General features: G+C 31.5%; 1 protein-coding gene across 5 annotated transcripts in view; it reads right to left on the minus strand.

The window, feature by feature from the left end:
• ADK (adenosine kinase) overlaps window positions 1-26,010 on the minus strand; it is a 448,271-nt gene that overhangs the window by 226,888 nt on the left and 195,373 nt on the right. For all 5 annotated transcript variants that reach the window (XM_016130815.2, XM_016130816.2, XM_016130820.2 and 2 more), the window contains 2 exons: window positions 7,975-8,147; window positions 4,881-4,989 (listed from right to left, as the gene is read on the minus strand). In XM_016130815.2, coding sequence (XP_015986301.1) covers window positions 4,881-4,989; window positions 7,975-8,147 — 282 coding nt within the window. The remainder of the gene's footprint in view (window positions 1-4,880; window positions 4,990-7,974; window positions 8,148-26,010) is intronic.

A 26,010-nucleotide genomic window follows, 5' to 3' on the forward strand; every position in this document is an offset into this window, starting at 1 on the left:
GTTACATCTAGAGATGATGTACCAAGATGATGAACTCAGAGCTAACCATATCACTAATCACATTAAATTGGAATGGTATAAATATCCCAATGACAAAAAAAATAATAAGATCCTGTCAACTAATTTCTCAACAGAAACTTTGCAGGCCAGAAGGGACTGGCAGGAAATATTCAAAGTGATGAGAAGTAAGGACTTACAACCAAGATTACTCTACCCAGCAAAGCTATATTCATTTAGAATCAAAGGACAGATGAAGAGCTTCTCAGATAAGAAGATAAAGCTCATTAATGCCAAGTCAGTATTACAAAAAATGTTAAAATGATTTCTTTAAGAGGAAAAAAAAAATCAAAAATAGAAATAATAAAATGGCAATAACTACATATCTAGCAACAATTAGTTTATATGCAAATGAATTAAATGCTCCAGTCAAAAGACACGGGATAGATGAATGGAGAAGAAAACAAAACCGATTACAAATGCTGCCTAAAACGGACTCACTTCAGATCAATAGACACACATAGACTGAAAGCAAAGGGAAGGAAAAAGATAATCTATGAATATGAGGGGGCGGGAGGGGCACGCAGGAGAAGGTGGGGTATCAATACTCATACGACACAAAACAGACTTTAAAACATAGGCTCTAACAAGAGACAAAGAAGGACCCAGTAATGTCTTTTCTGGGTATTTATCCAAAGAAACACAAAATAATACTTCAAAGAGACATGTGAATTCATACGTTCATTGCAGCATTATTTACAACAGCCAAGATAAGGAGGCAACCTAGGTGTCCATCAGTGGACAAATGGATAAAGAAGAGACAGTACATATATAAAATGGTATGCTCAGCCATAAAAAAAAAAAAAAAAAATGAAGTCTTGCCATCTGCCACAGCATAGATGGACCTAGAGGGTATTGTGCTGAGTGGAGTAAGTCAGACAGAGAAAGACAAATGTCATGTGATTTCATTTATATGTGGAATATAGAGAACAGGATAAACAAACACAGAAACAAGCTTAAAGATACAGAGATCATTTTAATGATTGCCAAATTGTGGGGTGGAAGGATGAGTGAAGGGGGAGGAGATTAAAAGATACAAATTGGTAGTTACAAAACAGTTATAGTAATATTGTAATAACAATGTACGGCATCATGTGGGTATTGGATTTATCAGGGTGATCACTTCATAAGTTATACAAATGTCTAATCACTGTGTTGTATGCTGTGTACCAGAAACTAATATAATATTGTATGTCAAATATAATTGAAAAAAATAAAACTAAACTAAGAAAGTACTTGAAAAGTCTGATAGCATTGCAATGAGGAATATACAAATTCATAATGGTAGTGAAAGGAAGATCTCTGGGAAATATCCATATTTAGAAAACAACACATTTCTAAATTACCTATAAGTCAAAGAAGAAAGCAAAAAGTAAAAAGTATTACAAGCTGAATGAACATAAAAATATGAAATATCAAAATTTGTGGAAGGAAGCTAAATCAATGCTTAGAGAAATTTATAGCACTAATCATCTATAGTAGCAATGAAGCCTCAAATCAATGAATTATTCTTCCACTTTAAGAAATAAAGAAATCTGTAGGGAGGTGGGGAGGTGGAGGGGTGGGGGCTGGGAGTAGGAGAAGAAGGAAGAGAAGAGCACAAGGAATCCAAAGTAAGCAGGAAAAAAGAAAACAAACAAACAAAAGAACTCCGATAATAAAAATCACCTGGGCTTAGATTTCCCACAAAATGTGCTACAAGACAATAAAACCATGTCTATAGAGTACTTAGTTTCACAAAATATTATACCAGACATGTTGTCTTTATATATACAAAAGCAACAAGAAGTAAATAAAAACTCAAGAAGAAAGAAGCTCTGATTCTTTCCTTGGGGTAGAAATGCTTGAAGACAAAATGCAGCCAATTAGGGGACAGTTAAAATAAACAGTAAAGGAATAAGGGAAATGGGGTAAAGTACTTTGTAAGCATTTAAGTCATTTAAATGAAGAATTAAGACTGTAAAAATTACGATTATAGAAAAGAATGCAAATGTTTAAACACTGAAAATGTAAAAATAAAATAAAAATTTAACTATGAAAAATCAAGAGACAGGTTGAAACATTGAGTGCTAATTTTCTCTTTTTTCATGGCACATTAATATTGTCTAAAAAAGGAAATACATAGTTTAGAAAAATTAATGTCTCTTGATTTCCTAACCTTGTTCATAAACCTATCTTAAATATCAGTCTTAAAGGGTATTGTAAAAAATATTTCTTATAAGAAAGATATGCCCAATCTGATATTAAGATGAAGAGTGCCCAAGATTTATATTTTCAATAATGTAATTATCTATCACATAGCCAGTAATCCCTAATCATCTCCTAACAAGAAATTTGGTTGAAAAGTGAAAAACTGAGTTTATATGCCATTAATGGGACACCTGCTATAAAGGTTAAAAAAAGATGCTAACATTTTACTTAAACCAAAAGAGAATGCTGGTATATGCATACTCCATTTGTTTTTTTATATCAGGAAAGATGTGAACTCTCCATTGTAGGCTCATTGTATTATATGACAAAGAAAATGATTAAAGTTTTGAATTTTCTTAATGCTCATGAGCATTACTAATTTATGGAATAATGGGGAGAAGGATTGCTGAATGTGAGGATTTGGTTTATTTTACATAATGCAAACAAATGTGTTAATTTGGAAACTTATTGAATCAATATACTGAATTGCTTCGTTTGATCAAGAACTTTTTGTAATTGAAGAGTGCCCAGAATTTCAACTTGTTAAACCTCAGAAGTTTATCATGATGATGTGAGAATATTGCTGACCCTATAGAATCTGAAAGTATACAGGATTTGATGAAATAAGTATAAATATATCTATTCGACCTAAAATTTTGGTTTCAGCATATGCTAAGACCAGACTGGATACTCCGTGCTCAAAGGGAATTAAAGATTTAAAAGAATTGTAGAATGTCTTTGTGAAAATAACATTACATTTCAGAAGAGATTTCACAGATTTTAATGAAAAAAATTATGCACTTAGTTGTTAGCAAAATAAATAGTTGTTGAACGTCCACCAAGAATAACAGAATCCCAGGTATCCAATATGAGTCTATTTTCAAACTATTTTAAAATAGCTAAACTCTGAGCAAACTATATAGATTTACGTAGCCTTGTAAAAGAGCATTCTTTTTTTTTTAATATAATTTCTGAAATAGCAGCTAAGAGCTAACAGCTATCATCAGAGACATCAATAAGAATCTATTTTGATATTTGTTTCTGGCTGAATATACTATGCAAGTTTCAACAAATAATTAAATTTTCTTTATTAATTTGACCAAAACTAATCACTTCACACATTATACAAAATGGCACATGTATAGTTAATATTCCTATAAAAATTCCATTCACCCAAAGTTGGCTAGATGTGTTATATGGCACATAATTGTTAAAACTATGAGTTGTTTGCAAGTTGGGTCTATGCTGCTATAAAAATTCCATTCACCCAAACTTGGCTAAATGGGTTACATGTGCATAACTGTTAAAACTATGACTTGTTTCCAAGTTAGTTTATAATTTGGGGTCCAATTACTACTATACATTGAAATACACAGAATTGTAACAGTTAAAAATACTTTTCCATCATAATATATTGTCACCTTTCATAGTCAATATAAATAACATAAATAATGCAAAAATTAAGCTATGTGCTCTTTGAAAATCAGACTTTCAATGTAAGATGGTTTAAAATAGTACAAAAAGCACCATACTACAGAAACATGCTACCAAGATATTAACTGAAAAAAAAAAAGAGACCATTTTGAGAAATAAAATAGAAGATAATTGAGAGAAAAAATTTTAATTTTTGAAATGTTTTCTCACATACAGGCAAGAATGTGTAGGTAACATGTCTTTCCTCTACATAACCCTCTCAATGTAAGCATTTATGACAGTTATAAAAAAGGGCAGGGTCTGCTATACAGAGGAATCAATAACAACCTTGTAAAGCCTACAGCAGTGCACATAAACATGTTGTAGGAGATATTAACACCAGGCTGCAAGAAATAATTATATTTTCAATAAGCATGTTCCTACTAGATAATCAATTTTTTACACATCTTACCAGCTGTTTCACAGCTCAGGTAGTAAATAGCAGCAGCTATTATATCGAAACCATATATTATATGCATATGAGGTGCTTTAGATTTTTCATAGGTATCTACTTATTTGTGATTAGCCACATTTAACTCATACTAAATAAAAACAAGGTATTCATGGTGTGGTTAATTCAGGAGGATTTTTAGTACAGTCTTATTTTGGAAATAAATTCTTAACCAATTATTTTTATGCCAAAAGACTTAATAATTCAAATTACATGCTGCCCTCATTCCTAGATTTATGAGATTTGTCACGATCAATGTTTCTGAAATATTAAATTAAAAGGTGTCATGGTAATTACTATGGAATAAATAGCAACTAGGATTTTTTTAGGCAAATAAGCTCAAATTGTTTACAGTAAATATTTAATACTACTAATATTTTCCCACACAAGTAGCCTAAAAATATAAAATATAAATTTGCGGAATTACTTCAAAAGATCTTAAGAAACTGATTTAATACAGAATTCGATACTTGGTTAACAAATTATTTATAATGTATCCAAAAAGAGGTAGACTTGAGAGTAAATAATACAAATTATGTTTCCATAAATGATCATATTTCTCGTCTGTATTTGTAATAGTGAACCTAACATATGCTTTGAGATGTGTAAATAACTTGCAGGATAAAAGACAATTATTTAAAAAGTTATATCAGCAAACAACTATAATTTATAAATACACACAAGAAATTTGAATTAGGTAAACACTTACGGCTATATAATAAACTCTTGCTTTTTCTACCAACATCCAGTTTTTCTCCATATCAAGGTGTTTTTCTTTTTTATAACAATTGGCAGCTGCAAGATTAGCTACAAGGGACCTAAAACAACAACAAAAAGCAAGTATGTTTTCTTTTGCATAGTTTGTTCCTTTTGTTGCAAACTTGCCATGTATTTCTATACAGATAATTAACAAATTTTTCACAAATTTTTTACATTTTTAATTCTTAAAATAATATATATAAAATTTTGCTTTGGGAACTTTTGAGACTTCTATGTTGCCTTTGAAATAAAGAGATGTTAATCCTTGTTCTAAATGCCACCCAGTATTTTGAGAAAGTGGCGTTTAAGATTCCTTTTGATACTTAAATAAGATTATCTACTTTCTACAATTTAATAGTTCAAAATGTAGTTAAGAAATAAAAGCTACAATGCTATTACATTAAAAATATGCAAATAAAAAACAGTTTTTGAGTAGCAAAATACTATGCATTTATTATTATTACTTGACTTTAAAAGTCAGGTACGAGATTAATTTTACAAAACATACATATAAATATAGACCATATTTAGTATGTGAAGTTAATTTACAAAGTATTATATTTTAAGGACTGGAATAAATTTAAATTAGTTCCTACAGTTGAAAACTCCCTGCCCTGATACAGTTGTGCAGCTGAAAAATCTATGCAGGATACTATATTTAAAATCTTGCTTTTGCATTATATTAATTATATTTGCTTAGAGTGACTAGAAAATTAAACATATATTAGTTATTTTACAAATGTTAATGTCTATTTGACTAGAATGTGCATATTTTAATAAATTTGATAGATATATATGTCTAATAAATCAAGCTATTTAAGTAAAAAAATAAAAATTTAAAAAATTAAAAAAATAAAATCTTGCTACAAGTATCACTTAGAGCTTTTTGTTATTACCTAGTGATTAAACTTAATAAAATAATCATTTACATTATATACAAATTAATAAAAAATATCTGCCCTCCTCATCCTGACTCCAGTTAAAAAATAACTTGACAATTTTTCACTTTTGTAATCAATGGTAACAGTTTTGGTTAAAAAAATCCAAATATATCATATCATCATTTGAGATTGTGGTACTATGATTGGTTCCTCTGTTAAGAAAAGAATAAATTGATTCTCTTCCAAAACATATTTCTACTCATCCACATGCCAGTTGACTACAGAAGATACATCTGTTTATGTTCAATTAAACAAATGAAGAGTAATGTGCATCAATATATGCATATGCCAATAACTATATTCTAAAGTTAAGAATAATTAGTCCTAATTTATAAAAAATATTTTAGTAATCATGACTAGCAAAATTTTTATAAAGTAAAAGCAAACACTTCTGGTACCAGCTACTAAACTCTATTTTAATAATAAAACTACTCTTTGATAGGAAACTACATAGTTTCTCGAAAAAAAAAAAAACCCACAAGTATTCTTACTATCCAAATGTATTTGGGTCAGAATCTAGAGAATGAGAAGATGGGTTAAGAAGAATATTGCATTATCTAAACTCTTTGATTCCTGAGTTTTGGATAGTGGTACTGAGGGAGTTACCAGCCCTCTCTAAAACAATTTATCCAAATCTATTAGGTTCCACAGTTTGGATAATGAGTTAGATATGGGGGGTTTCCTCCAGTTTCTGATTTCCAGTATCATTTCAACATTATTGATCATCATAACCACAAAATTAGTGTATGAATTAAGCTGTTGACATCTGGAGGACCTAATATTATAATAACTGCTCTTTAAAATAGCAATTTAGCATACAAAAATAATCTGTCAATTTTACTCTAGCTTGAGTGATGTCAGAGGTAAAACTTGACCTTTTCTCTCTAATGGCAAAACTTTGCACCTGAATATTAATGTTGGTGTTAGAGAAGTTGAAAAGGGGAAAGGTCTAAGTAAGTAAATTTCAAATATGTGTGAACAATGGATGGCTTTATTTATTGAAGCCTCAAAATTGTAACATGTTCCTACACCCAAAAAATAAAGTTACAAGACAGGTTTAAAAGGTTTTGGCATTCTAATTATTTTTGAAAGTTGTATTTTAGTTATTTGATGACTACTGCCCGGAGTAGTGTCAAGTCCTTAACATATGTTTGCTGGAGGTCAAAGAGTGAGCAAAAATGAAAGAGATTAGAAAGGAGAACAGAACAAGCGTGAGAGAAGGGAAGAAACAAAAGAAGAAAATTAGGTAAGAAAAAAGGAGGCAATGAAAGGGAGACGGGGACTGGAGGAAGACAGACTAAATATTGCTAGCTATAATGAATGTAAAATTCCTAGTGAATTACTATTTAAACAGGGCTCATCTTTGGCGATTCTAACAATATAATGGCTAGAAAAGTTAGGTTGTTTTTTCCCTTGCAAAGGAGGAAAAAGCCTATGCTGATGAGCAATATGGTAATAATGCTGTTAGCAATGTATGAATGTACTGAAGAAGAAATTCATGTAGCTGCAAAAGGCACAAATACAACCAACGAATGCACTGAGGGCCCTGAGAGATATAGCCAAAATTCATATAAAGAAGAATTTTTAAAAAGTAAAACTGTGTAAAAATGTAATGGGTTGTTCCTTGAGTGGTGCATTACCCATGACTGTTGTTTCATATGGATGAATGACTATTTGCCAGAAATGCTTTAGATTATTTAATTCCTATGAGACTGGATATAATGTAGTATTTTATATATGTTAAAAAAATACATATATTCCAATCTCAGGATATGATGAAAAGAATATTTCTTTCTAATCCCAGTTAGGAAGAAACTAACATAAGACATTGAATAAAATGTTTTCCTTTTCTGATCCTAATTATAAAAAGAGAGACTAGACCAGATAATCTCAAAATTGTCATTCCATTATGCCTGATGGAGACAACGGGCTCAACAAAGGCCATTAAAAAAAAAGAAAAAAAAAGATAAAAGGAAGAAGAGTTTATTAAATATTAAAAGCAATTATAAACATAAGGTCTAAATCCAAATTTCATATTGGATTCAGATTTTACCACTGTTTAAACAGCCAATTAGTACAGGCTTCCCCTGGAACTACACTGACCTGTTGTCGCCAGTGATGCATGCGGCACAAGTTCCTGTTGGTTGCTCATTCTGCTCATAGTAATGAGCATCCACATGGGCTTCAGCAGCTTTTTTCTTCAGGATCTCCCCAAATTTATCTATCCCAATGCATCCAAAAAATGTTGCTGCTTTGTGTGGCTGCTGAATCATCCACTGAAAAACAGAAACATAAATAATTTCAGTAGGTCATAAAAATAGTATACATAGTCCAGTATTCTGCCATAGACAGAGGCATAAAAGGGATACTTTGTTAGAAGCTGTGGCTGTTATGAATGGAATTCTAATCCTGTACTACTACTTATGATAACAAATTTGCTATAACAACCACATAAAACCTTATTATACTATTTTTGGGAAAAGAAATAGAGAACAGTAGTTAAGAACTCAGAATTTAAAGTCAAATAGACCTTAGGTCAATGCTGGCTTGATACAGAAAAACAATAGTGAGTCCCAATAGAAGTACCATAGCAATGTCATTAAAAGCCAAGAATCTATACTGAAGACTGTCTGGGTTCCAATCTTGCCTCTGCCACTTATTTGCTATATGAGAAAGACAATGTTACTTAACACTTTTATGCCTCATTTACTTCATCTGTAAATAAATACACCTCATAAGGTTATTAAGGATTAAATAACAAGTTAATTTAAATGTATTAATGAGTCTACTATCCTGCACATAGTAAATGATATTTATTAGCTGTAGTTGTGACTATTATTGTCATACTTGCAGTTATTCATATATAAACCAAACTAAAAGTATGTTCATGTGTAATAAGTGATTTTTTAAAAATTCAGAAATAGTGTTAAAAATTCTAATTTTAGTATCTTATCTTTTAATTAGTCTTATAAACTTTAATTTCTTTGCTATATAGTGAATTTTTTAAATGCATACTTTTCACTGATATGAAATGTTATCTTTCATAATTAGCTCAAATTCCTAAGGTTTCTAATTAGCTATTCTAAAGCCGCTATTTGTTTCTAATACCTAGAGTTAAATAAAATTCAATACATACCAAGTCAAAATATATCAAAATCTTATTGCATTCTTAAATATTTGGTGTATAAAAAAATGCATGTATATTTGTGAGTTAAAGAAATGATGAAAGAAACAAAAGGTAGCACAGAGAAAACGGTAAGATAAAGATACAGTAACTATATGATGCTATATCAATCCTACTTCCAGGGATTTATCTTGAAGATACATGTCTACAAATATAAAACAACAGATGGATAGGTATTCTTTGAGACATTACTTATGAGGACAAAATGTTGGAAACAACCTAAATATCCATCCATAGAAGACTAGTTGAATAAATTATGATAAAGCCATTCAACGGAATACCACAAAGCAATTTAAAAAAAAAAAAAAGAAAAAGAAAAAAGAACAAGGAAAAGCTGTAGAAAATAAGTCACTAACCTGCAGTAAATGCCAGGATATTTTGTGAAGTTAAAAAAAAAAAAAAGAGCAGGGTTCAAAAGTGTGTGTGTGTGTGCGCGCGCTTTAAGAAAATAAAGTATCTTCATAGTTTTTGTGGGACCATGAATTGCTACAATCTGTATTAGGAACGAATTGCCCATATTTAGAAAAATATAATTTGTATCTTCTGACAGAAATCTCACTTTCTGTGAATTTATCTTATATTGCACTTGTGTGCAAATGTGTGTTATTTAAGAATATCAATTGCCACATTGTAAGAACAGAAGATTATAAACTGAACGGTGGTCAATATAGACTCATTACCTAAAAGATCTATCTAGTCAACCTATACCAAGGAATACTATGTGTTTTAAGGATATGATCACTAAGAAAATAAGTGTTGACAGCACTGCAAGTTATGCTACCATTACTGTAAAGTAATTATAATAATAATGATTACTATACATAAAGTGTATGCTTGTATATGAATAAAATATCACTGAAAGTGTAAACAAATGAACACATATAATTTTAGTATATACACATATTCTTTTAGAATTTATATAGTTTTAAGTCTGTTTATTTTGTTTATTTGAACAAAATAAATGTTCTTTTATTTAAACAAAATAAACACACTTAAACTGTATATAAATTCTAACTGTATTTTTATTCTTTCTGTATTTTTTAAATAAACAAACATATTGTTTGTTTATTTAAGAAATACAGAAAGAATAAACCGGAAACTAAAGAAAATGGTTTTCTATGAAAGTGGGTGGTAGAGAATGGAAAACAGGAGTAGGGATAGAAGACTTCTCTGAATATAATACTTCACATAAAATTGACTTTCGAAACATTAAAAGTTTACATTTTAAAAAATGAGATTCAATTTAAATTTCAAATTTGATTAGAAAAAATGATAAAGTTGAATGCAATAAAATAAATGAGTTAAATACCACATAATCACATAGAAAAATACAAATAACTTTTTAAAATATTTTAACTTTTCAACATACTAATATAAGGAAAGACAAAAAAACAAAAATCTTAAACTTTAATAGTAAGTATATATTTGGTAATGCTATTGATAAAACTATTTGATATGTATTGCAGGACAGCGCAAATAAATGTAAAGTTGATGCTGTTGGAAAGCAAACCTGCCCTGTAGGAGGGCAACGTAAATATGGAATGGGGCAAGAGAAGAAGGTTCCAAGCCAGAAATCTGAGAGACAGCATATTAAACAAATAATTTAACTTCGCATCATCAATAAAGCAAGAAACTAAGATTATATACCTCCTGCTGTGATGCAATGAAAAATATACAGTATCATTTATGTAGCATTTGTGCCAAAAATGTTTAACCTGAATCTAATCATGAGGACACAATCAGGTAAATTCAGATTATGACACATTTTATAGGCAGCTGGCTAGGACTCTTAAAAGAAAGAAATGCCTAGAAAGACACCCCCTCTCCCCCAAAAAAGGTGGGTGAAAGGACTGTTACAAATCAGAGTAAATTAAAGAAATATGATAAATACATGCAATTTGTAATCCTTACTCCTTAATTGACAATTAACTCAAACAGCTATAAAGGATACTATTAGATTAACTGCCGAAATTGTAATACTACCTTTTACATATCAGAAAATAGTATTTTATCAATTCTAAATTTATCAAATGGAGGGTAAATAATTCAAAATGGTTCAGGGATCTACATAAATGTGTGTGTATGAATATGAATATATAAAGAAAAAGAAAGCAAATATACTGAAATTTTAACAATTGGTAGAACCATGTGAAGGCTATAAAGTAATTCATTTTACTGTTCTTTCTACTTTTCTTTAAGCTAGAACATTTTCAAAATTAAAGAGTACACCAAAAATATTGCAACTAAATCAATCATTCTGTTTAAATAACAATATTTTAAATTAATTTATTCAATCTTTAATATTATCAATCCATTTATTAAATGAGTAAGTCACATGAAGCAGGTAACATCTTGAAATACATCTATATCAATGCCTAATAGATTTTAAATACTTTAAACCAGACTTAAGGAAAGTACAAGTTCAACAGTCAAGAATATGTGTTACTCTACACATTACTTTTATTCATGTAGAAAGCATGGTTAAATGATCAACCATGTCTGTTTTATGTAGTAAAATACAAAATCAGCAATAACAAATTTCACTATGATTTTTTAAATAACAATATGCCATCAAACTAATAGGAAACTTCATTTAGTGAAAATGAAGTCATAATGTAATTTAGCCTAATTATAATAAAAATTGACATGTTCAAACTATAGTCTGAAAAAGGGACTATATCAACTCACTATCAGGCTTAAATATGATTTATAACACTTCTATAATCAGTATTTAAATGAACTGAAATGCTTCCCATTACAAATCAATATCACTTAAACCTGTAACACAAAAATGGACAAATAATAGAAATATTCAGGTTTTGTTATATATAATTCCACTACTGATTATTTCATCATAGGAAACTAACTAACTTTCTGTCTATTTCTGATATCAGCACATCAGGACACTGCCAAAATGTGAGAACTTTACTTTTGATCAGTGATTTCCACTCAAAAGTTAGTCCATATAAAATGAAAGTTTTTAGTAAGCCAAAGTAGACACGCAAAAGAAATAGAAGCTATATTCACTTCTTCAAAGCATTTAATAACCTATCTGAGTAAGTAGAGATGTTATAATCAAGAAAGTTGAAATAGATTAAAAACATCAAATTTTTAAGTTTATATATTAATGTGCTATGAGTTCTGTTAAAATTTTAGTACATCTCTAATGTTAATCTCAAACACAATGTGTTATCAACACCTAACAAATCTGTTTCCTACCATTCTGACATCCAGTCAATAGACATTTAATGTATGTCCACTAGAGGCTAAAAAAGATGAAATTGACAGTGGCCCTAATACAAAGTCACAACCATAACATTTTCAGATTTTCCAGAAAAGAGATTTAGCCTTCAATTATGTGGTTTTATTTAGCTAAAACAAATTGCCCCAGTCTCTCTTTGTTTTTATATGAAGAATACATCCTTAAACACCTATCTTTAACTTCTACTCTAGTCCTAAGGGAGTAGCAGGGTCCAAAATTGCCCCTGTGCTGTGAATAACTAGAAAACAAAACCCAAAGGAAACAACTACAGAATTTTCAGACACTGGACATCAGGCAGGGCAAGACTGTAGTCTCTGATAGAAAAGAAACAAGGTGAACCCTGACATCATGCAGGCTTTCTGACAGGAGGCAATTTCCAGACTATGATGCAGAGAGGAAGAAGCCAAACAGACCCTGGCATTCTTTCTGAAATAGGGAAATAGAGATGAACCGAAATCTATATACGGTAACTCCTGAGGCTTTGGCTAGATACTCACCTGTGCACGTTTAAGGAAGATATGAGATCATAAGGAATCTACATAAATGCTCTAGGATTAAAGAGTGAGTTTATCAAGGTCTCAGGATTCAAGATCAACATATACAAAGCTAATGTAATTCTACATACTATCAAAAACGGTTGAAAATTGAGAAAACCATGTCACTTACAATAGTATGAAAAAATGAAACAAATCCAGACAAATTTAAGAAAACATGTAAAACCTTTTTACAGAACACTACTGAGGTCTGTTCAGGAAAAATAACCTATGTAAATGGAGAGCTATACTATCTGCGTGGATTAGAAAACTCAATATTCTCCCCAAATTGATTCATAGATTTACTGCAACTCCCATAGAAATCTCAATAGGATTTCTAAAAGCTGATTCTATAATCAACAGTAAAAGGAAAACAAACTAGACTAGCAAGGGTTATGAGGTATGTCAGTGTTACGGAAACCAACATTGCTAAATCCCAATTCCTTCAAATATAATGTTGAAATATAACCAATGATCTTGTAAGCATATTTGAAAAATTAGAAACAGACTAACCATAATGCAGTTTAGCTCAGTAAAAAAGACCTATTACAATTGGGTCACTTTTATACGGAGAATAAAAGAGCTCGCACTATATTGCAAGTAACTACACCTAACAGAACAAGAAAGCCACAGTTATAATTGGTTAACTTTAAATAAATATTGTTGAATTCAATTTTAAAAGTAATAGTTAAGGCAGAATGGCACCAGGAAACACTAAGGAGGGAGACTAATTGCAGCCAAGGGGATCAGAAAAGGTTTCCAGAGATGGGTGACATTATCAACTAGTCTTTGAAGGATGGGTGTAATTTTCAAAAATAGTTACAAACTGGAAAGAAAGTAGGCACAGAACACATGCTTCTTCTTGTCGTGGGAATTTTGTCATGGTGTTCCTAAGGTAAAAGAAATTCTATTTAAGTAGTTAGTTTCAAACACTTAATAAATATTTATTTCCTAATAATTTAATATTTGTTGTACACTGAAAAATTCTCAAAGCTTGGAATCAGACTGGTCACCACCACTCTCATTTCCTGTGTCACACTGATTTTTGTGTATTACTTTTTATTTTCAGAGAAACCACCAAAATCCCAGTATATTTTCCAAAGTATATGATATCACCAAAAGGAATGTAGCAATCTAATGTTAAAATGGAAATATCTGGAACTGGTGGTTCATGCTGTATCTACCTAATAGATGTCACTGTTTCCCTAGAAAATTTAAAATAACCTGCAGAATCAATGTGGGTTTGCTGCAGCCTCAAGGGGTTTTAGCACACAGTTTGGGAAATAAAGGAATATAGTATTAACAAAAACAATGAAAAAAATAAATAAAGGACTACTAGGAGTGTAATGACAAAGCGCTATGTGGGAGGAGAGATTAATGTGAAAAGTAGATCCAGGCCAGATCATTACATGCCACTTTAATAAGTTTAGGCAGCATTCTGTAGATAGAAGGGTACAAATGAGAGTTTTTGAGCAAAGGAGTGAGATAAGAGATGATGCTTCATTAAGGAATGAGAAGAAAATTTATAACTGAATTTAAATAGAGGCTGAATAAATGACATATTAAGTTTCACATCAAGAGTCTTGAACAACATATGGAATGATTTCTATTAATATTAACTTCACCTTCCAGATGAATCTCCTCTTTGTCACCTAAATATAACATTTAGAACTATATAAATTACAATAATGGCTCGAGTCAGTCACTTCTAAAGTAATGTTATATTTTTTAATTCAATTCATAACAGAATGACAAAGAATGATTCTTAGATACTAAATAAAATGGTAGCAAGATAAGCCAAACATAAATAATTTTATACCAGAAAACTCAATGAGACATTTCAAGAAAACAGTAAAGCACAACGAAAAGAAATTAAATGTCAAAACTGGGCAATAACAGCAACAAGCAGATTGCAAAGGGTGATGAGGAAATCAAAACTCAAGCAGTGGTTAGGAAAACAGCATACATTACATAATTTAAAGGATTGATTCTCTCAGAGGATTGCTATGCTACCAAGTAAGACAAAGTGAAACACAAAATTTTCATAAATATTAAGAATCCATTCTCCCTCAGTAACTACTATGTTATGCTCCTTTCCTGCCCAAACTGATCCATCTTCCTTGTTGGCAAGCACCCTATTAAAAAAGATTGGTTCCCAATAATCTTGTTATTATCTCGACAATGGTTCTCTTGTTATTTTTGTTATTAAATACCTGTGAAAATCTTTCTCAGAAGAAATTCTGGGAAACCTTGGCCTAGTAGTAAAAAAAAAAAAGAAACTTTGGCTCAGATATATATTCATCTAGTCCTGGGATGGTAAATTACATACTCCATCAGTGATTATATGTCTTGCAGAATTATTGTGACAACTGAATAAAACAAAGTAAGCAGTGCCTGATAAAGAGTATGGATGGTGATGATAATAGGACATTGAGCTATGATAAAATAATTTTTAGTCTAACTTCATTCAACTCATTTCATAAATATTTTTTGATCATGTCCCATTTATTGGACATTATTGTAATAAATAATGGGTAAAGCATTATCTATCTATCTATCTATCTATCTATCTATCTATCTATCTATCTATCTATCTATCTATCTCTTTTGTCAGCTTCTTTTCTTCTCCTTATCCCTTAGTGTACCGTAGGCCTGGATCCAAGGATTACCCGCTCTTCTCGCCCTATACAATTCTTCTTGATCTCATCTAATATACTTCCATGGTTTCAATTACCATCTACACATTGAAACTGCTCACCTCTAGTTTTAGTTCAGACCTGTCTTCATATAACTAAATCTAATATCAAAATGCCTAGGAGCCCTATTTTACCTACCAGAGCTAACATTTCTACTTGTATCTCCATTGCTACCATTCCAGTACATTCCACCACCTCCTCTCAATTAGACTACTGCAAAAGCTTCTTTAATTTTTTTTGTTGTTGTTAGAAATAGAAAGATATTCATGTTCACAGGTTGGAAGAATCGGCTTAGTTAAAATGGCCATATTACCCAAAGTAATACACAGGTTCAGTGCAATCCCATCAAAATCTCAATGGCGTTTTTTAAAGAAAGAGAACAAAAAATCATCAGCTTTGGTTAGAATCACAAAAGACTCTGAATAGCCAAAGAAATCCTAAGAAAAATGAACAAGGCTGGAGGTATCATACTACCTGACTTCAAATTATACTACAATGTGACAAGGATTAAAACAGCACGGTATTGGCAGAAAAACAGACACACAGACCAATGGAACAGAACTGAGAGTACAGAAATAAACCCACATGCATATCGGCAAATAATTTGTACAAAGGAGCCAAAAATATACAATAGAGAAAAGAAAGCCTCTTCAATAAATGGTGTTGGGAGAATTAGACAGCAGCATGTAAAAAAAAAAAAATGATACTAGACTGCTATCTGTCACCATTCATCCAAGTTAACTCAAAAGATTCAAATATATAAGACCTGAAACAATAAATTGCGTAGACAGCATAGGTGCTAAACTCATGGACCTTGGATTTAGAGAGGATTTTATGAATTTGACTTCAAAGGCAAGGGAAGTAAAAGCAAAAATAAATGAATGGGACTATATCAAACTAAAAAGCTTTTGTACAGCAAAGAAACCAACAAAACAAAAAGGCAACCAACTGAATGGAAGAAGATATTTGCAAACAATATGTCCGATAAGGGGCTAATATCTAAAATATATAAAGAACTCATATAACTCAACAATAAAAACAATCCAATTAAAAAATGGACAGAGGACCTAAACACACGCTTATCTCAAGAAGACATACAAACGACCAACAGACATAAGAGAAGATGCTCAACTTCACTAGCTATTAGTAAAATGCAGATCAACATCATAATGAGATACCACCTCACACCTGTTAGAATGGCTACTATCAAACGGACAAATAAGAACAAGTGTTAGAGAGGTTGTGGAGAAAAAGCAACCTTCATACACTGCTGGTGGGAATGTCAATTGGTACAGCCACTATGGAAAGAGTACAGATGTTCCTCAAAAAATTAAGGATAGAATTACAATATGACCCAGCAATGCCTATTCTGGGTATCTATTCTCAAAATCTGGAAACATTTACCTGTAAAGATATATGCACCCTAATGTTCATTGCAGCATTATTCACGGTGGCCAAGACATGGAAACGACGACAGTCCCCTTCGATAGATAACTGGATACAGAAGAGGTGCTACATATATACAATGGAATATTACTCAGCCATAGGAAAAGATTAAATACTGCTATTAACGACACCATGGATGGATCTTGAGATTATTATGCTAAGCAATGTGAGTCAGACAAAAAAAAGTTGAGAACTGTATGATTTCACTCATTTGTGGGATATAAAACTGAAAGCAACAAAATGAACAAGACAAACAAAAACTCATAGACACAGAGAACAGTTTAGTGGTTTCCAGAGGGAAAGGGGTGGGGAAGATAGATAAGGATACAAAGGGTCAAATATATGGTGATGGAAGGAGATTTGACTTTGTTTGGTGAACACACAATGCGATAGACATATGATGTATTATTGAATCATACATTTGAAACCTACAATTTTATTCACAAATGTCACCCTGATAAATCTAATTTTAAAATTTAAAAAAAATTTTTTGTTGTTGAAACATATTCATACACCATAACATTTACCACTTTAAAGTGACAAGTCAGTTGTTCCCCGTATATTCACAAGGTTGTGCAGTGATCACCATTGTCTAATGCCAGAACATTTCATCACCCCTAAAAGAGCCTGTGTCATTTAGTAATCATTCGTTCTTCCCCTCACACTACTGTACTCTACAACCATTTGCAAAAGCTTCAACTCATCTCCCTGCCTTCAGTTCTATTTCCCTCCAATCCAAGGCAGTTTGAGTGATCTTTCAAAAATGTCCTTCAATAGCAACACATTTCTCTTAAAGTTAAAACATAACTTATGATTGAACCATCAACTTGGTTCATCCTATGGTATTCATTCTCCTGAATGTAATGCTTCAGTACATTGAATACTTTATTCCATCCATATTCTGTCTTATGTTTTTTCTAGCTTCCTACGTAGGGTTTATAGCTGACTTTCTTGGGTAAGGTGTTTATGAACACTAGGGTATATGCCCATGTTTTATGTTGCAAGAGCAAAGTGTATTCATCCCATTATAAAGTTAAATTAATTCCACTTAATTGTAACTTACTGTTCAAAACACTTTTCCTGGCTTCTTTGAAAGAGCTCCAGGGTACATTCTACATCAGAAGAATGCTTGCCAAATTCTATGTATTTAAATAAAAATTTGTCAATTAAATGCATAAACAAGAAAGCCATATTCCTTTCTTTGTAATACAGTTTAGGGTTATATAAAAATTACAGATAAAAGTATATTATTATTTATTATGACATACACACACATATATGGAGAGTACATGCATACTATTGCAGCACATGGGAGTGGTAACTATGTTAGACTCTGGGGAGTGTCCAAAGCAAATTACCTAGGGAAATACTTAGAACTATGTCTACGCTGAAACTTATAGATATCAAGGGATACGGTGGGTATTCTGTGGGATAGTTAATTTTCAGAAGAAAAAGTATGATAAAGAGGCTTAGAAACAAAAAAGAGACTTTGGAATGAGAGAACTAAAAGTAAATTCAGTACTCCAAAAAGGATTTTAGTACTTCACAAATGCAATGAATGAAGATTAATAAGAAAAGCTCTTAGAATCAAAGTACGATAATCTCTTTCTTAAATCTGTATTCTTAAGATATAATATTTTTGAAGGTACAAAATAAATGCCTTAGAAAATATTCCACTTGGAGATATCATTAATAATATAACCATTAATCCCGGTTAAAGGTTTAATATAGGACTTGGCATAGGTTGGCATATAGTAACTATTATTATTTAGTTACTACTATTGTAATTATTACATGGGTATCAATAACACTATTTCATTGTTATTTCTAAGGCAAACTGTTAAATATTTAGAATAATAAGAGGGAGTTTGAATTTTATTTTCTAAGGAGATTTATAGACTGCCTGAGATCCACGGGCCCCTGTTAGACCAAAAAGGTATGTGTGGGAGGAAGGGAGGAATCCCTGAACTCCCTGAAATTACAAGGAAATGCTGATGTATTTTTCAGGGGAGAGGAGTCACAGATTTCATCAGATTCCTAAAAGTGACTAGGCCACCCACTCCAAAAGGGTGGGCGTGGGGGAAAGGTATAGAGAGAATATAGCTATAGCCAGGAAGGAAGCCTTTTTCCTTTTAAGCAGAAGAGTAGCAGGTTATAGGATTGTACCAAATTAACCAAGAAAACCACTTAATCCACAGTTACTTATCCAAATTAAAAAACACTGTGTGTTTTTAAAAACAACTTGTCTGAAATTGTTACTCAATTAATTTCTTTAATTATCAAAAATAAGTAGCCTAGATTTCCAAAAGTCTCCAAAACTAGGTGATAAAAAATAGCATAGTACCTGAATATGCTATAATAATAGGTTTCAGGTTTTAACTCAATCTGACTTACACCAGAAGCCGTATGGAACAAGATTTCCATCAAATGGATAATATATATATTCATCTATGTTCTTCCAAGATTTGAAAAAAATCATACCTACTTTTGACTTTTAGTTTCTTGCTATACACAATGAAGCTTTTCTTTTAGGTTAGAATAAAAAGAGGTCTCTTAAATAGAAATCAGATCTTTAAAAAAAAAAAAACCTTCTAGAAAATATCTTTAGAAACAGGATGTAATACATAGCACTTCCAAAATATTATTTGAAATAAATTCTTTTACATAATGAAAGGACATAAATATATATGGGAATACACTGATGGGGATCAAGTCACAGTATTCCAAACTATGGTACAGAGGCTGAAAAGTTTTGAGAAAAGGGCATAAGCAGGAAGTTACTCTAACTGTTCCTTCCCTTCTCCCTTGAAACAGGTCATAAAAAACCCTCATGTGAATATTGCCCCGTAACCTGGAGGAAGAGAACATCTTTAACACAAAGACAAAAGGATGCCAAGAAGAATCCTAACAAAAGTTCACCTAGTTTCCTACACTTGCCTCATACTCTGACCTATCATATTTCTACAATATTTCCCATTCTTCAATGAACTTACCATAAAAATACTCAGGTCAAACTGTTTGAGTCTTCACTCTCTTATGAAGGCACCCATGTCACATAAAACTTAGATGAAGTAAGTTTGCATGCGTTGTCAGTTTAATTTTGAGATCCAACCAGCGACACTAAGAGAATTGGGGAAAACTTTTTCCATCCCTACCACTCTCAAGCAACTTCAAGTTAAAGGAGATGGTAGCAATGGCTGCTCTAGTTTAAAGGACATTTTATTCATCCATATATTTATCACAATTTTAAAATAATTTCAAAAAATTATTTTTTCATTTTTCCATTATACTCCAAATACTTTCCCCTAACAACTTAAGAAACATTGTGCTAAAACCAAAAACAAACCAAAAATTCAGTGAAAAAATACTACAACTAGCTGAGGATGAGTTAGAAACAACAATATAATTAAGAGCTAAATTAGTAAGCACTATACGATGGGCATTATGCTAGTCCTTTATCTACTGCATTATCTCAATCTGAACCACCAAGCATAAGATGGATACTATTCTAATTTCACAGGTGAGGAAAGTAGGTCAGTGGCAGAGCTCAAGTCTGTATGATTTTAGAAGGTATGGACTCAATCATTACTCTAGATATGATAAAAGATAGGGAAGTAAAGACAATCATACTAAGAATCATCAGACCTCAGATATACAGCTGGCTTGGAAAACAGTAACTGTATGACCCTGTATATATAACTTAATCTCTCTAGCTATCATTGTCCTCAAATGTATAAATCAGGAAATTGTGGTGATTTTCTAAGAGAGACATCACTTCAAGCTAAGAAAAAAAATAGAAGAATATAAATGAGAAAATAATCACCATAAAAGTTTATTGTGGCCAATTAAAACAGGGACAGAGAGGTGAAAAGAATAAGAAACCTTTAGAGAAAAACCACAATGATCTGTAGAGAATTAAAAATGTCATTAACATGCATTCACCCAGAAATTCTTCAAAATCCACAGAGAAGCATGCCAACTAATAACCAAGGAGCGAGAGAAAATTTGAAAAAAATCTCTCCCTTCACTATTTCTAGCATCCATGTTATAAAAAGTAAAATCCCTTAAGGCAGTAAACATCTGCCCATCAACACGTATCAGAAACGACATCAAAAATATAAGGCAAAGGTCAAGTCAAAGTTTATTGACAATGATGAACTATGACAGCCTCTATTAAATTACCTCTTCCTTCGAGGTGTATGTGATCAAAGCAGCAAAGATATTTTCACTCAGTCATATAACAAGCTATTTGTTGAGAATGAAACATCTGGTCAATATCTCCTAACACTGCAATTTCATGCACAGTTAGCATTAGGGCACATTTCTTCTCCTCTTCTTACAGGGTCCATAAGGGTGGCACATATGGCTGATCATTTCATTCAAAAAGGATTCAGTTCAAGGCATTACACACAATCGTCTGTGTTTTATGGTGTTTTAAGTCTACCTGCCATCATTTTCCATTGTCATTGCTCACTGCTGTTCTTCTCTAGTATAAAAGCCTGAAAATATGACAGAGCACTTACAGCTTAAGAGCTTTCCTCACTGGAGCTAGAAAGCATTTAAGGCAAAGGAATCTATAAAGTGGCAGGTGGTTTTCTATTGTCAAAAACTCCCAACACATTAAACTATTTAGCATTTTATTTACCATCTAAGCAAAGATCTAGAACAAATTAGGAAAGTAATTTTTAATGTCAAACCACATGCTTAACTTTCTATATGACAGATCTATGAAAGTATATTCTTTTGGTATAGTTTTAAGTTATAATAAAAGACTTAAACAATATTATAGAAACATTTAAAACTTAATTTTAATAGAGGTTTGCAGAATTTTTTTTAACTTAACAAAGAGCAATTCTAAGGGGGATGCTACAATTTTATCAGTCGCATATGATGAAAATTTTCCACTTGAAATCCATGCATCTGTTGTTATGGTAACAGGGCCCTTTCTCAAACATTTACAGTAGTAAATCTGAACTCACACCATAGATTTCTTTTTCCCCTTTCTTCTTTTACTATAATAGCTTTAAGGAAAAAACAGGGTGGAGATAGGGGACATTTTTAAAGCTACTATTTCAATTTCCTTAGACACATCTCCATAATGGTATAACTGTACAAGTATAGTTATCTGCTGAAAATAAGAAACTGCCTAGATGTTAATAGCTGAATAAATTTCAATTAGGAAATATTCTAATGATAAAGAATTACTTATGACCATCTTATATTAAGTGATAAGGAATGATTAAGGAAGGAGAATATCAAAATAGACTGAACTGAAATCTAAGATGTAATGTCCAGCTCTGCTACTCTAGTAGATAACGTAAATATTTTATTTGTTCATTTTTTCATTAATTTAGTCAATCCAATCAAAGGTATTTATTGAATAGTTCTATGGGTCAGGCACCATGCCAATACTGGAACACAAAGTTGAACAAGTCACATTGCCTCTATCTATTGGAGATTCCAAATAAAACAAAATACAAAGCAAATAAAACAAAAGTATTAAATAAAGAAATAAAATAATTGTAAGAGACACCATGAAGGAAAAACAAATGGCTGGGAAGAACAATGGGTAGGAGAGAGGGGCAAGGGAAAAATCACTTTAAATAGGCTTAAGAATATTTAACTTAAGATACAAAATATGCAAATGATCTCATCATACAAAGAATGAGCTTGGGGGTTGGGGAGATGAAGAGTAGCTAGATAAGTTTGGGGAAATATGGAGGTTGTAGATCATGCATATGGTAAGGAGAATATATTTTATTCAGGGTACAACAGGATGTCACTGAAAGATTTTAAACAAGAAAGTGAAATTATCAAATTTAGATAAGGATCACTTTTGCTACTACATGTAAAAGTATTTTAATACTGTATATAAAAGAAGAAGCAATAAGGAGATAAATCAGGAGAGGGTTATTCACATCTCACATTCAGTCCTTTAGAAAGCATATTAGTTCTGAAGGGGAACAAAATATGCCACTCCAAAACCTGCCACTTTGGCATGTGGATCATTTTGAGATGAGGCAATCAAGACCTAGTCAACTTAAGAGAAACTTTTACCTATCCCTTAACTACCTAAAAAATTCTAGATAGAGGGCCTGGCTCAGAAAGAGAGCTATTACCAGAGATATCTAATTACCAAACGTCTGCCCTTTGCTCTTCTTATTGTCCTGTGAATTACTTACCTCCCCTTTGAATCCCCAGACCCATATCTTGTTCTTAATTCAGGATTGCATAGAAGTCACAACTGTCTGACTTGACCTTGGGTCTCATATTTTTATGGGACTCCTGTATGTACAAAATTAAAATTGTTTTTCTTCTTTAATGTATTCTGTCAATTTAATTATTAGACAAGCCAAAGAACCTAGAAGGGTAGAACTCATTTTGTTCCAACAATCTCACTACCACAACCACATTCTTCTATACTTTAACACCTTCTAAGTTGCTTGTGTACTACATTCATTACAATTATCCCTCCCATTATAATATGAACTCCATGATGGCAGGAATTTTTATCTGTTTTTCTCACCAATGCATCCACAGCACTTAACACATAGTAGATAGATAACCAGTATGTAGTTGATGAACTACATTTCATTAACATACCAATAGATCCCATAATAGAGATCGGTAACAAAATTTATTTTGGTGTTGTCCATATTCCTAAAACATACCGTTTATTATAAAACAAGAATAAAATAATTCAATACTTCAATAAATATTAGTTAATATTAATGAAACATTCATGTTACCACTGTGATTATTTAAGTGTTATGGCCAGTATAATTATATTCAAAATTAAACAAAGCAATAAAAATATTGAAAAAGTGAAAAGATAATGTCACAGTCTGCAAAAGAGAGGTAAATTTTAAAAACAAATCTATTTATTTTCTGCACATTATGAGAAATAACTCATTTAACATCCCTTTCACAGATGAAGAAATTGAGGCACAGAAAGAGTAAACAGGCTCCCCAGAACTTCAATCTAGACATTTACCAACAAAGCCCAAAACTGAACTACTTTTCTGTAACAGTGACTGAAGAACATACACTAAAAAATTATTAGAAATAGTAAAGAGTTTGTTAAGATGTTCAGTTACTATAACATGTGCTTTAAAAACCTCATATATCAATAAGAACGTATTAGAAAAGTAATGAGATTTAATGTACAACACAATGACTACAGTTACCATTGCTATCTGGTATAGATGAAAGTTGTTAAGAGAATAGATTCTAAGAGTTCTCATTATATGGAAAAAGGTTTCTTCTTTTCTTTCTACTTCATTATCACACACATATGAGATGATGGATATTAACTAAATTTACTATGATAACATCACGATATATAAAAGTCAAACTTTTATACTATATACCCGAAACTCATACAGTGATGTCAATTATATCTCAATAAACTAGAAAAAATTTTAAGAGAAAAGTCTGCATACAATAGCAGCAAGCAGAAACCATACTTGAAACCATTGATCACTCCTAGCATCACTAAAAGCGAACAACCAGATGTGATGGGTTACAGGGTTACAGATGAGATGTAAAAGAAATGGCAGAGTGTAGCACTTTTAAAAGATTCTTGCCTAAAGAAATAAAAGCTACATCCAACCAAACCTCTTAGATCTATGAGCAAATATTTAACGTGAAGAAACTGACCAAATCCAGAACGTGAGATAGTCTACAGTACAAATAACCCCGTTTCTCTTAAAAAAAAAAAAAAAGTCACTGACACTTTAAAAAGGGAGAATCAGGATAATAACTAAGTCAAAGTTATAAGGTACAAATGCAGTATTTGAATTCTTGTTTAGATCCTTATTCAAATAAACCTATCACAAATATTTTTGAAACAATTAAAATTTGAATATAAATTGGGTATTAATGTTAAGAAATTAATATTTTAAGGTAATAGTATGATAGTAGTATTTTTTAAGTGTCATTGCTGAATAGATAATTTGAAGGATTTATAGATTAAATGACAAGATATCAAGGTATGCTTCATAGGAGAAAGAGATAAAACTCGTGTGGCAAAATGTTAAATTACTGAAGCCAGATAATCGGTACATGGGGTTTATTATATTATTCTCTGTATTTCTGTGTAGGTTTGAAATGTTCTATAATAAAAGTTTAATATATATATATATGTATATAAAATGGGGAATTAAAATAAAAAATCCAGATGCACGACAAAAAGAAGGTAAACATTTACCTTAAAAGTATATATTATAAAAATGTTATTTTCCCCCAATGAAGCTATAAATTCCAATGTGATATTTTGAAAACATTGATATGATCCTTAAATTCACCTGAGAATAACAGGAAAATACATTATGAAAAAAGACGAGTAATAGTGATGGGGGGAGTGGAGAATTTACTACCAGGTATTAAAATGTATTATTTAGCAACTGTAACTGAAACATTTTGGTACTGGTACAGAAAGAAATCAATGGAAAAAAATAGAGTTCAAATACAGACCCAAATTCCTTTGGCAATACAGGATAGGATATAGATGACATTGTACGGAGATGGCAAAAGAAGAAATTACTCAATAGATTGGGCTGGGATAAGTATATAGCCATGGTGGGGGGGTGTACTTTCACCTCACGCTTTAACCAAAAATGTAAAAACTAAAACCAGAAAGGTAGGAAATTAAGCTACTCATTTTAATAACTTTAAAAACAGAGACAAGTTTCCTAACCGTGGCATGAATGCCAAATAATATAAAGGAAATTACTGATAGCAGCAACTAGATGTAAACTTAAGATCACTGTTCAGGAAAAAGAAGTCGTGTATGTAGCAGGGAGTGAGGGAAGTCAGTATCCTTAATAGATGAAGCACTCTCAAAAATCTGTAAGAAAAAGGTCTGCAAGGTTGTCAGAGAAATGGTGGTGCTCGATAACATGATGCCCAAAGATACAGACAATAATACACATATTCCTTTAATACAGGTAAAGAATACAAGCATTTAACATACTGACAGGGCTGTACATAGTAAGAAAATCAGCAGCACTTTGCGAA

This window comes from Rousettus aegyptiacus, unplaced genomic scaffold (assembly GCF_014176215.1).
Source record: "Rousettus aegyptiacus isolate mRouAeg1 unplaced genomic scaffold, mRouAeg1.p scaffold_m13_p_6, whole genome shotgun sequence".
NCBI classification, from domain to species: domain Eukaryota; kingdom Metazoa; phylum Chordata; class Mammalia; order Chiroptera; family Pteropodidae; genus Rousettus; species Rousettus aegyptiacus.